Below are 12866 nucleotides of genomic sequence, written 5' to 3' on the forward strand. Positions count from 1 at the left end.
GGCCTCCCAAAGTGCTGGGATTACAGGCTTGAGCCACCGCGCCCGGCCCCATTTTTTTTTTTTTTAACACAAATTCTTCATGTACAAAATCTAAATCTGATACAGATTTTTCTTTCCAAACCCTTTCCTGATACATTTAAAGTGTGAAATGCTGAGGTTCCCCACTGAAGGATTAAGACATATGAATCAAGGAGATTGCAGTTATCTCTGGCAGACTTAATTTTCAGAGATTGTAACTGTTGTGTGTGTGTTGAAGAGTGATATATTTGCATCCTAAAAATAAATGCATCCTCCCTGGAAACTACTTGTCTGAAATAAATAGAAATATTGTCTTTTTATCTAATATTTGTTAAGTTTTTTGGTTTTTTAGATTCAGGGGGTACATATGCAGGTTTGTTACATGGGTATATTACATGATACTGAGACTGGCTTCTAGTGATCCCATCACCCAAGTAGTGAACATAGGACCTGATAGGTAGTTTTTCAACCCTCTCCCCCTCCCATCCTCCCCCTTTTGGAATCATGAGTGTTTATTTGCATTTTTGTGAAGATGTTTGTTTTTGTGTAAAAGGATATCTTACACTCATTTAATATTTTGGTGAATTTACATGAGAACTAACTAATATAAGTTTGTTCATTTATGACTCTGACTCGGACCTCAGTGACATGAGAACGTATATGTTATTTTTATCAGACTCATCCTAATTTTTTTTTTTTTTTTTTTTTTTTGAGACTGAGTCTCGCTCTGTTGTCCAAGCTGGAATGCAGTGGCGCAATCTTGGCTCACTGCAACCTCCGCCTCCTGGGTTCAAACAATTCTCCTGCCTCAGCCTCCCGAGTAGCTGGGACTACAAGCACATGCCACCACACCTGCCTAATTTTTTGTATTTTTAGTACAGATGTGGTTTTCACTGTGTTAGTCAGGATAGCATCCTAATTTTTTTTTATAACATACGTAGCCATGAGGAAGCATTTCCTTCAGCATTTGGGAGAAATGTGTCTTAGTTAAAGGCTGAATGAACTCTTTAGTGTCTGATAGTTGCAGTCTGTTTTTTGATTCACAAAATGCTCCAATATAGTTATAACTAGAACACATAAGCTATATTTTATAAAATAATTAAAATAGTCCTGTTTGTAGTACAAATAATTCCAATGAGTTTTAATTCCTGATCTTCAATTTCTTCATTTTTACAGGTTAATGAAGACCTAAATTGTATTTTATTTATATTAGAAATTCATAGGTATTGATTTTCTTGTGTTATTATATAAGTGCTATACGTATTTATATGTGTATAATTGCTTTGCTAAAATTATTAGTCCTAAGAAAATTCTGCCTGAATTTGCTCAACTAGGCAAAGTAGAGCACAGCACTTACAAAATCTCTGTTCAGTCTTTTTCTCTTATAACTTTTCTCTATTTGTATGTGCTACACCCAGTAAGCCAAGTCTGGATGCTGGGAAGTTAGGGCTGACAAATGCACCTTCAAAAGTGTCAAGGTAACCACTCCAGTTTGAAATAGCTGAAAAGGATGTGTGGGTGATCAATACGTTAAATCAAGATACAGTGTATGATTTTAATTTCTACATTGCCTCCCCCTTGAGTGTGATTCTATCTTCCTCTTCCCCGTAAGTGGCATACTGAGGCTTTCACCACTGGATTTTCAGTCTACCTGACACAGGGCAGAGATTGAGTTTGCATGCTGCTGCCATATAACTCATCTTAAAGTATGACTGATAAGATCTGTCCCAGCTGTTGAGACTATAATTTGAGGCTCTTGTAAGGACACACTATTCAACAAATGATGCTGGGATCATTGGGAAGCCACATGTAGAAGAATGAAACTGAATTCTCATCTCTCTATACAAAAATCAACTGATCAACTCAAGATGGATCAAAAACTTAAATCTAAGATTTGAAACCATAAAAATTCTAGAAGATAATATCGGAAAAACCCTTCGAGACATTAGCTTAGGCAAAGACTTCAACACCGAGAACCCAAAAGCAAATGTAACAAAAACAAAAATAAATAGATGGGACTTAATTAAACTAAAAAGGTGCTGCACAGCAAAAGAAATTATCAGGAGAGTAAACACGCAACCCACAGAGTGGGAAAAAGTATTTGCAAACTATGCATCCATCAAAGCACTAATATCCAGAATCTACAAGGAACTGAAACAAAAGAAAAAAAAAAACATAATCCCATCAAAAAGTGGGCTAAGGACATGAATAGACAATTCTCAAAAGAAGATATACAAATGGCCAACAAACATGAAAAAATGCTCAAAATCACTAATTATCAGGGAAATGCAAATCAAAATCACAATGTGGTAACACTTCACTCCTACAAGAATGACCGTAATGAAAAATTGAAAAATAATAGATGTTGGCATGGATGTGGTGAAAAGGGGAATACGTCTACCCTACTGGTGGGATGGAAAACAGTATAGAGATTCCTTAAATAATGGAAAGCAGATCCACCATTTGATCCAGCAATTTTACTACTGAGTATCTACCCAGAGGAAAAGAAGTCATTATATGAAAAAGACACTTGCACATGCATGTTTACGGTATGCAATTCACAATTGCAAAAATATGGAACCAGCCCAGATGCCCTTCAGTCAATGAGTGGATAAAGAAAATGTGGTTTATTCATACTACTCACCCATAAAAAGGAACGAAATAATGGCATTGGCAGCAACCTGGATGGAGTTGGAGACCATAATTCTTAGTGAAGTAACACAGGAATGGAAAACCAAACATCTTATATCCTCACTTATTAGTGGGAGCTAAGCCATGAGGGCACCAAGGCATAAGAATGATACAGTGGAGTTTGGGGACTCAGGGAGAAGGGTGAGCGGGGGTGAGGGATAAAAGACTACACACTGAGTACAGTGTACACTGCTTGGGTGAGGGCTGCACCACAATCTCAGAAATCACCACTAAAGAACTTACCCAAGCAACCAAACACCACCTGTTCCCCAAAAACCTATTAAAAAAAAAAACTTTGTTAATAAAAAGATAAACCATGTGATGAAAGACTTTTGAGAAATTATAAAATAATAAATGTTAAAAAAAAAACAACACACAGATTGGAGCTCTCCTCATGAACCCACTTGCGGAAGTCATTGGTCATAATGGAATGTAGGCACTGTGAATGCAGAACCCTGTACATGTAGCCTCTGACCAACTGCCTGACAGCCTTAAATTTCAGAGATGAGGCCAGAGATTCCCAGCACGTACTCCCCAAACAGTCTGCTTTGTCAGAATCACCTGGGGGACTTGTTAAACATGAAGGTTCCACAGCCCTAAACGCAGATCTAAGGAATCAGAAAAGAATGAGATGTGGTCCCTGAAGAGCCATTGCAGGAGATTCCAGGGCTATTATTAAACAGACTGAACATGGAGTCCCTGTTTTGGGCTCTGTGATGGTTAATATTGAGTGTCAACTTTATTGGATTAAAGTATGCAAAATATTGTTCCTAGATGTGTCTGTGAGGGTGTTGCAAAAAGAGATTAACATTTGAGTCAGTGGACTGGGAGAAGCAGACCCACACTCAATCTGAATGTGCACCATGTAATCAGCTGCCATAGCGTCCAGAATAAAAGCAGGCAGAGGAACTTGGAAGGACTAGACTGGCTGAGTCTTCCAGCCTACATCTTTTTCCCGTGTGGGATGCTTGCTGCCCTCCAACATCAGACTCCAAGTTCTTCAGCTTTTGGACTCTTGGACCTTCAATACAGACTGAAGTCTGAAGTCTGCACTACTGGCTTCCCTACATTTGAGGTTTTGGGACTCGGACTGGCTTCCTGGCTCCTCACCTAACAGACTGCCTATTATGGGACTTCACATTGTGATTGTGTGAGTCAATTCTCCTAATGAACTCCCCTTTATGTATTCATCTATCCTATTCTATCCCTTTAGAGAACCCTGACCAGTACAGGCACTCTAACACACTCAACCTGTGCCTCCGCCTCCCCTGGGGAGATGCTTAGAAAGGCAAGTTCATGGACTCCCTCCACCAAACCAATGAATCAGATCTCTGTGGTTAGGCCCAGAATCTGTGATTTAACAAGCTCTCTAGATGATTCTTATGCACACATAAGTTAGAGAAACCCTGCTTCAATAAATGGATAAGTCTCAGAAGAAACAGAGTCAAGATTCCAAAAACTCTGAATAGGTGACTGTGCAACCTGTGTGTGCAGGAGATGGTCCTGAAAGTTGCTGTTTAAATGAGAACTGTGGGATCTAGAAGAGAAGTAGGAAAGCTCTTTGATTTGTTGAGGAGTCAGAAATCTTGAAACATGATGAAACCAAGTGATGATTCCAATTGAACAGTCATTTGACTGCAGACTTTTTCTAGCAGAGACCCATTGGTAAAGATTCCTTCAAAATCGTCATCACTTTCACACCTTCTGCCTGGATCCAGCCTGTGGGCAGAACACACCTGTGGCTGGAGAAGAGCCACAGCAGAAGAGTTAATTACTCACATTGGTATCAACAGTTTTCCAAACTGTGACACATCTGTCCTTGTAGAAACCTCTGAGACTCTAACAGCCGCCACCGCCATCATTGTCAAACCTCACACCATTCATTATCCCTTCACTTTAGAAAAGAAGCAGCAGGCTTAGGGAGGTGAACTGCTTTATTAGTCTTGGTATCAATAGATGGTGAGGATGGGCTTGAAATCCAGGACCCCTTTCATTTTCCCTATTTCCATCTATCCTGTTCCCCATGCCCATGTAGAACCTTCTTATTTAGAATTGATTCTCTTTCCCACTTGAAATCAATGGAAAAGTGAAGCAACTCTTCTGCCATAGCAGCCTCTCAAGGTAAAGCAAATGCTAGCATCTTCCCAGTTGTCCCTTCCTTTTCCCATGTCCCTACTTCCTCATACTGAAAGACAGTCCCATGCCTGAATTTAGCAAGGAAGCCTAGGATTTTAGTTTTCTGCCTATTCTGACATAATCTCTTCAAATCCCCTCAGAAGATATATGCTCAAGATGGGTTCCAGGAAAAAACACTAGGAAAAGAAACGTGGATTCTCCTTCCACCTTAGTCAATTACTTGCTATGTAACTTTGGAGAAGTTATTTGACCTTACTTGACCTCAGTTTTCTCTTCTGTAACCACTGGTCTATGTTTAAAAGCACAGGCTCCCCAGCCAGATTGCATGAGTTTCTTCCTAAAATCCCAATAAACATCTTCCAAGGGTGTTCTGTAACAAGCAGGAGAAAAAAATATATATATAAGCTTATACTAGAGCTCTAAGCCCTGCATGTTTGTATCCTTAGCCAGTTTTTCCCAAGTCCTCTCCTGCCATGTCCCCTTTCATGCATCTCTAGTCAAATGGCCTTTTTCTTGTTCCTTGAACACACTGAACTTATTCCATGTTCAGGGCATCAGTTCATTGTCTCTTCTCATTTGGGCATGACTTTTCTGGTTATTGGTATTATGGGTGATTTTTCATTGAATCGTGGACATTTTGACTGTTATGCTAGGAGACTCTAGATCCTATTTAAATATTTTATTTTATTACGTAGTCACTGCCTAGGTTTAGCATGCAGGTCCTGGCTGGCTTTTGTGGGATTAGATGCCAATGACAATTTAATTTTCAGAGGTTTCGTGGTGCTATTTTGGTCTACTTCATTTATCTGGTGCTACTGGGGCTTCTAGGTCCCCAAAAGTGCTGCCTGAGGGACAGAAGGAGGGCCCCCAAGCTGGAGTCCAGGGGGGTCTCTAGCACATGGGAACAGAGTGCTTTCTGGGCTAGGTCACTGAATGTGGTCAGATCCCCCTTTAGGGTCTGAGGAGGGGAGTCTCAGGACTAGCAAGGAAGATGAGCACTGCCCCTGCAGACTTATTGCCAGTGGGATTCGCAATCCACCCAACTTGCTACTGCTGCTGGGAAAGCCTGGGGTTGTCAGCAGAACTCACATTAAATCCGGGAGTGGAATAAGCTAGCTTGAGCATTGGAAAACACCAGATCTATCCACCTCCCCTGTTCTACTGCTGTGGAGCTTACCCAGGCCTGGGGTCCCTAGTAGTTTGCTTTTTTCTTTCCAGTTTCAGAGTTCTCCTTTGTTTGATTCGTGTTATTTCCAGGGATAATAATTATGCTTAGCAGGGAGAAACATGTCCACACAGTCTTCCTTGAACCTGGTGTCTCTTCATCTAATTTTACTACACTGGCTGGATATGAGTACCTTAAAAATCATACAAACCTAACTAGAACAGATATCCTGTTCGACTTTCATTTTTGTACTTCTTTTAACTATAAAGCATTAAAATCGTTCCATGTCAATGGAAGTGTGCCTGAATCCTAGTAAATGGCTCCATATTATTTCACTGTGCAGCGAAAATCTAAAGTCTAACCAGTCTTCTATCACTGAACATTTAAATGTAAGATTATTTTACCCTTCCCACATTTCTTTTTCTTTTATTTGCTAAATTGAGATCTCAAACTTGCTTTTGATTAGCAGTCAAACTCCAAAAATTAATGGAAGTGAAATAAGACCTGAAAAGGTAAAAGACTTAGAATTAAGTGATTCAAAATAGTATTTATATTTCACAAGAGCAAAAATATGCCTATGGAATAGAATTCAGAACTCCATGAAAGAGAGCTGGTGTCCAGAGAGCTGATGTCACACAGCCTGTGGCATGAAGGTTGTAGTAGGCCCATTCTACCAGCTCCGGCTGAACCTGAGCTTCCAAAAGTGAGCTGAGCTGTTCAACCTTGGATCTGAATTACTCCTAGCAGGGATAATTAGATCCCTCTTTCGCAGATTACAGGTTTGAGAAGTTCCAAATATCCCATGCCGTAAAACTTTTTTTTCCCCTTAATTTTATTGTTACAATTGGCCTTTATCTAGCTCTGGATGGTTGAACTGTAGTAAGTATGCTTAGCTCCCAGATTGGTTATTCTTCTCTCCTGGCTCACTGTTCCCCAATTTCAGAGCGTTAGATTAAGCAAATTACTTATTCCAAACAAACTGCGTTTCCTGGGAGAATTGAGTATTAAATAGGCAGAGGTAGGCCTATGGTCTACTAGGAAGACAGAATGAAGGACGGGGGCTCCTGGATAAGCTGGCTCCTGGTCTCTGCAGACTACCTCCCATCTCTGAGCCCTGGAAGGGGTTTGCCTGGAAGTGTCAGGAATCTCCTTAAACCCTGAGATAACCCAGTTGTCGGTGGGAAGATTGAAAACTGTTTTTCCCAAAATACTTATCACTTACAAAATAGATTTTCATATTCTCAGTATTGTTAGACAATACTTTTTAAACTAATTATCTTAGCTTCATAAAATAATTTTAAACCTAATGTACAGTGAGGGGTGACTTCTGACCCTCGGAGTGAACATATTTCAGGGCCCAGGTGGTGGGGAGTGAAGCCATCAGCTCCAGGACAGTCCTGTGGTCATTTCCAGCTGCACATCATGCCTGTGAGAGGGAAAGATTCTTCCCACTGTCTGTCATTATGATTTCCTTCCCTCTGGAGTTTGCATTGAAGTCCATTTTTATCCATAAATAAACCCTTTTGTCTACCCCTGGGCCAGCTTAGGATCCTAGGTGTCTCTGGAAAGATTTGCTTGCAGTTTACATGCATAAAGATCTATGTTTGGGGTTCACTCTTCCTCTACTAACGGAAGCTTAGTGGCTGTGTGGGGACGGAGGCCATGTTCTGCTTCCCTGCACTTTCTCCCTAGGCGTGGGAAAGATGTTTGATCTCAGGACGAAGATCATGATCGGCATTGGAAGCAGCTTACTGGTTGCCGCGATGGTGCTCCTAATTGTTGTGCTCTGTCTTTACGTCAAAGTAGCCAAGGCACTAAAGTGAGTCACGTGGGGAAAAGTGAATCACACCTCCTCAAATGGGATACCTGGACTCCCTATCTGAGCAAGGTCATTCCTTGCTGCTGTGGCCATACCCCTGAGTGAGTGAGGTCAAGAAGAACAAGCAGTTTTGAAAAGGCAGAAATGGCAGCTGAGTGTAAAATTTTTCCCTTCTGCCTGGAGTTTGTCGAATGTTCTCAGTTTAAGACTGTGAGAGTCAGTGGTGCTTGGCTGTCACTGGACCTCAGTGAGTTTACCATCAGGTGTTTAATTCAGCACCTTGGCCAAACCTCCCTTTGTTCAGCACCGTGGCCAGTGCCTCCCTCTGTTCAGCACCTTGGCCAGTGCCTCCCTGGGCACTGTAGGCTGAAGACTATAGGGGAGGCTGCATGAATGAGCCTCTGCCTTGTGCTTATGCGGAGGACAGGCTGGATTGATCTCCTCTTGCCTGAGTTGGGAGCTGTCAGAGTGTTCCTTCATTTCTGGTGGCCTTGAGGACAAAGAGGTGGACTTTTAGGACTCTAGGACAGCTGACATATGTGAATATCCTGGGGGACAGCAGAAAAGGGAATGTAGGTTGAACAAAAGACAATTACAGTTTGGGGAGAAGACCCTTCAAGTACCAGAGAGGTTGGTTGTAAGACACAGTCCATTCTAAGGAGTTCACAGTGACACATCCCAGAGCCTGGGGCACAGCTGAATACAGCACCTTCCCATTGTTCCTCCATATCGGGGGCCTGCAGTGACCAGCTGGGTGACCTTGCTTGCAATTCACTTACCCTTACTTTTGTAACCTGAGTTTACATTTACAGCAATCGTAGGAGAGGAAGGGATTCAAGAGGAATTTGATACAGAGGAGAGAGCCTTAATGTAGGGTTGGTGTTCATGTTTGATTGGCTTCAGCACTAAATTTCCCAGACACCCCCAACAGTTCTAACAAAAGGACTGAGAAGAAAAATTCTAAGCCTGTGGTTTGTGTGTGTCTTTTCTTAAGAGCTGCAAAGGACCCTGATGCTGTGGCTGTAAAACATCACAGCCCAGACAAGGTGTGGTGGGCCAAGAACAGCCAGGCCAAAGACACCACCATGGAGTCGTATCCGTCTCTCCAGTGCTGTGAAGGATGTAGAATGTATGGCAGTTGTGATGCCCTGCCACCTTGCTGTTGTGACACAAATGAAGGCCTGTGACTTGGGAAAGGTGGGCACAAAAATCTTCATGAGCAATATTTCTTTCTTAGTAGAACATTTTATTATTCAAGTCAAGTTCTAGAATGTTTACATGCTATTATATAATGTACAGTGTTATTTTCTGTACTTTTGCATAAATGTGCAATATTGGAAATAATCCTCTGCCTCCAGTATTTTTGTTAGTTATAAACATCGCTTATTTAAATATGTATGTTACCCACTTTGGGATTTGGGGTCACTAGCTGGTAATATTACATTGTGGTAAAAGAAAGTTAGAAACTGAAAGTGTCCAGCACATCTCCCACCCCACAAGGAAAATGCACATTGATATTAGGACATTTCCAATGTCAGTCCCAACTGATCTCCCCCAGCTGGAGTAGTTCTTTTGGCTCTCCTGAGAGCTTCGGTCGCTGGCACCCCGCTCCTCCACCACAGATAATGGTCCATTTATCCAAGACAGTGAGAGGAGCCAGGCAGGGCCTCCCTTGCATTAAAGTCGTCTGATCTGTGTAAAAGAAGGCCTGAGCTCAGTGGCCTCAAAGGGCACATTTGAAAACCAGATTCCCCCTGCTGCCACCCCCAGATCGTCAGAGCAGGTGCCTCCTTTGTGGATCACAGTAACACTGATGTGTGTTGATCCAGCCATCAGCATCTTCAACTATAACAGGGACTCCCACCAAAGCCCAGACTTTCTGGACAACAGTGAGAAAGCAAAGAAACTTTATCTGAGGTTAACAGGTAAACATGATGAGGAATATGAGCCCCCTTTAATTATCAGGCCCAGAGAGGAATTGAAATGAAACAGCAGTCATGTCTCACTGCCCCCTTGAGCTAAATAATAATTACATCCTGAAGCCACTTGCTATATGGGCTCTGGACTGATGCCAAGAAGCCATAAAAAGCCATATGCTGGATACCAAAACTCACACCCCATAATCCAATCCTTTAGAACCAATCACTAACCAATGTCATCTCTATAAACCAGTGAGAATTCCTGTTAAACAACCCTGTATTAGCCACTCCTGATCACTTTTGCCTTTTTTTTTTTTTTTTTTTGAGACGGAGTCTTGCTCTGTCCCCCAGGCTGGAGTGCAGTGGCATGACCTTGGCTCACTACAACCTCCACCTCCTGGGTTCAAGCTATTCTCCTGCCTCAGCCTCCTGAGTAGCTGGGGTTATAGGCATGCGCCACCATGCCTGGCTAATTTCTGTATTTTCACTAGAGACAGGGTTTCACCATGTTGGCCAGCCTGTCTCAGACTCCTCACCTCAAATGATCCACCCACCTTGGCCTCCCAAAGTACTGGGATTGCAGGCATGAACCACCGTGCCTGGCCCCCTTTGCCTTTAAGAACCTGCTAGTAACAGGCCAAGCAGAGCACTTCCCAAAGCACTCTTGAAGTGCGTTCCGGCCGCGGTCCTCAACCTTGGACCAAATAACCTCTCTATGTTAATTTTGCTTCAGTTTCTTTCCTTATGTCAAGGACAGCAACACGTAGCAGGAAGCCCCCCTTCACTTCCTTTGCTCCCAGCTGCCTTCTGTTCCGGATCCTTCCCCTGAGCCTCCTGGAACTGCTTTCAAGCACGAGAAAGGCATAACTGCCATGTACACTCCTCTCATGAACTAAACCCTTGCTTGTGAACATCACATGTAGAAAATATAAAGAATTATTCTAGCCTGGGTAACATAGTGAGGCCCCGTCTCTACCAAAAATAAAAATAAAAATAAAATCCCATGTCTCATTTTCTGCCTCTGAGTCTCTTCTTTGGCCTCTTGAACCTAGTGTCATCTCCGTTGGAGTTGATAGGCGTTCGGCAGGACAGTGACCCAGCTGGACCCAGAGTTTGCCCAGGTGCCATGCCCCCACCTTGCCCTACTGATCCTCTGGCCTCCCACAGGCTTCCCTTCCCAGGCCAGAGTTCCTAAGGCCTCAGATGTCACTGAGGCCTCAAATGTCAAAGGCCTCAAATGCCAGTTCATGATTTGCAGGAACAGTGCAAAGGTCCAGCTTCCTGTCATTTCCACAGCAAATTTCTCAATGCCTCCTGGGTGGCAGCTGCTAGAGATCCCCACAAAGATCTTCCACTGGGGGTAACCCTTCCAGAAAGGAGTTGGGGAGAGAGAACCCTTGTTGTGGGGACTGCTGATAGGAAACCGGTCACACAGCTGCTCTATTCTCACACAAATCTACCCCTTATATGGATGGAACTGACATTTCCCTGGAGGTGTCCAGACAACTGATGAAACAGAGAGCCTATAAAAGCTGTCGGTCCTTAAGGCTGCCCAGCCCCTGGTGAAGAAGGAGCTTGTAAGGAGGCTTATGCCTCTGGCCCTTTTCATTGTCTCCTGATTGGCAGAGTTGTTGATGGAGGCTGAAGGTAAAACCTTTTTTTTTTTTTAGTCAAAATACTGCCATTCAAAAGGTCCCTACCAGATATTTTAGAACTTCTTGAGTCCTCTGCTGGCCCCTGTGTGGAAAAAATATTACTCTTAAATATTATTAGTGGGAGATTAAGTTAGTATCAGATTCATTCATGGTGATACTGCAATACATATAAAATATAAAAAGCACATGGAATTTGACCAGGTAATTTTACTTCTAAACACTTAGCTTTAGAAAACGACTATAATAGTGTCCAAAGATGTATGTACAAGCATGTTCATTACACTATATTAATAAATGTAAGAAACAACAAAAATCTCCATTTATTATGAATCTTATGGTAAATACATACAAAGAACACTGCATGGATTTTAGTTTTTAAAGGACAGTGATCCAGGAGGAGGAAACAGAGAAATATGGCAGAATATTGGCCATATTGATGGAAGCCTCCATCAATCATCCTCCCCACAGGAACACCAAATTGAACAACTATCTACACCAAAAAAGCACCTTAGTAAAAACCAAAAATCAGGTGAGTGATTACAGTACCTGTTTTTAACTTCATATCACTGAAAGAGGCACTGAAGAGCATGGGAAAGACAGTCTTGAATTACCAACACCACTCCCTCTGCTATCCCCTGGCAGTGGCTACACGGTATGGAGAAAAAAATCTGTGCACTTGGTGGGAGGGAGAGTGCAGTGATTATGGGATTTTGCAATGAAACTCAGTTCTTCTCTGTCACAGCAGGAAGCAACACCAGGCAGAGCTCAGCCAGTGCCCAAGGAGGGAACATTTAGACCAGCCACAGCCATAGGGGAATCACCCCTCCCAGTGGTTGGAACCTGAGTTCTGGCAAGCCTGGACACTGCAGGCTAAAGTGCTCTGGGTACAAAATAAGCTTGAAAGGGTGTCTAAACCACAAGGACTGCAATTCGTGGGCAAGTCCCAGTGTTGTGCTGTGCTTGCAGCCAGTGGACTTGGGGGGCATGTGACCTAGTGAGATACCAGCTGGGGTGATCAGCTTGTGCCATGCCTCCCCCAGCCCCAGGCAGCACAGCTCACAGCTCTGGGAGAGACCCCTTCTTCTTGTTGGAGGAAAGGAGAGGGAAGAGTATAGAAGACTTTGTCTTGTATCTTGGATACTAGCTCAGCCACAATAGGATAGGGTACCAGGGAGAGTCCTGAGGCACCCAGTCCAGGCCCTAACTCCAAGATGACATTTCCAGACACAATCTGCGCCACAAGGGAGTCTGCTGCTTTGAAGGGTAGGACCTCGTCCTAGAAGAATTCCTCACCTATTGACTAAAGAGCCCATGGTACCCAAGCAGTACTTGCCATGGGCCTTGGGTGAGACTCAGAGACAAGCTGGCTTCAGATGTGACCCAGCACATTCCCAGCTGTGGCAGCTATGGGGATGGACTCCTTCTGCTTGAGAAAAAGAAAGAAGAGTAGGGGGACTTTGTCT

At 43.0% G+C, this 12866-nt stretch overlaps 1 protein-coding gene across 1 annotated transcript; it reads left to right on the plus strand.

Moving 5' to 3' along the window:
- Positions 1-6866: 6866 nt before the first annotated feature.
- On the plus strand, positions 6867-9173 carry FAM24A (family with sequence similarity 24, member A). The gene is made up of 3 exons (XM_011986398.1): positions 6867-6889; positions 7703-7829; positions 8824-9173. The coding sequence occupies exons 2-3, from the start codon at positions 7714-7716 to the stop codon at positions 9014-9016; spliced, it is 309 nt and encodes a 102-aa protein (XP_011841788.1). The 5' UTR covers positions 6867-6889; positions 7703-7713; the 3' UTR covers positions 9017-9173.
- Positions 9174-12866: the final 3693 nt, after the last annotated feature.

This window comes from Mandrillus leucophaeus, unplaced genomic scaffold (genome assembly GCF_000951045.1).
Source record: "Mandrillus leucophaeus isolate KB7577 unplaced genomic scaffold, Mleu.le_1.0 Scaffold299, whole genome shotgun sequence".
NCBI classification, from domain to species: Eukaryota; Metazoa; Chordata; class Mammalia; order Primates; family Cercopithecidae; genus Mandrillus; species Mandrillus leucophaeus.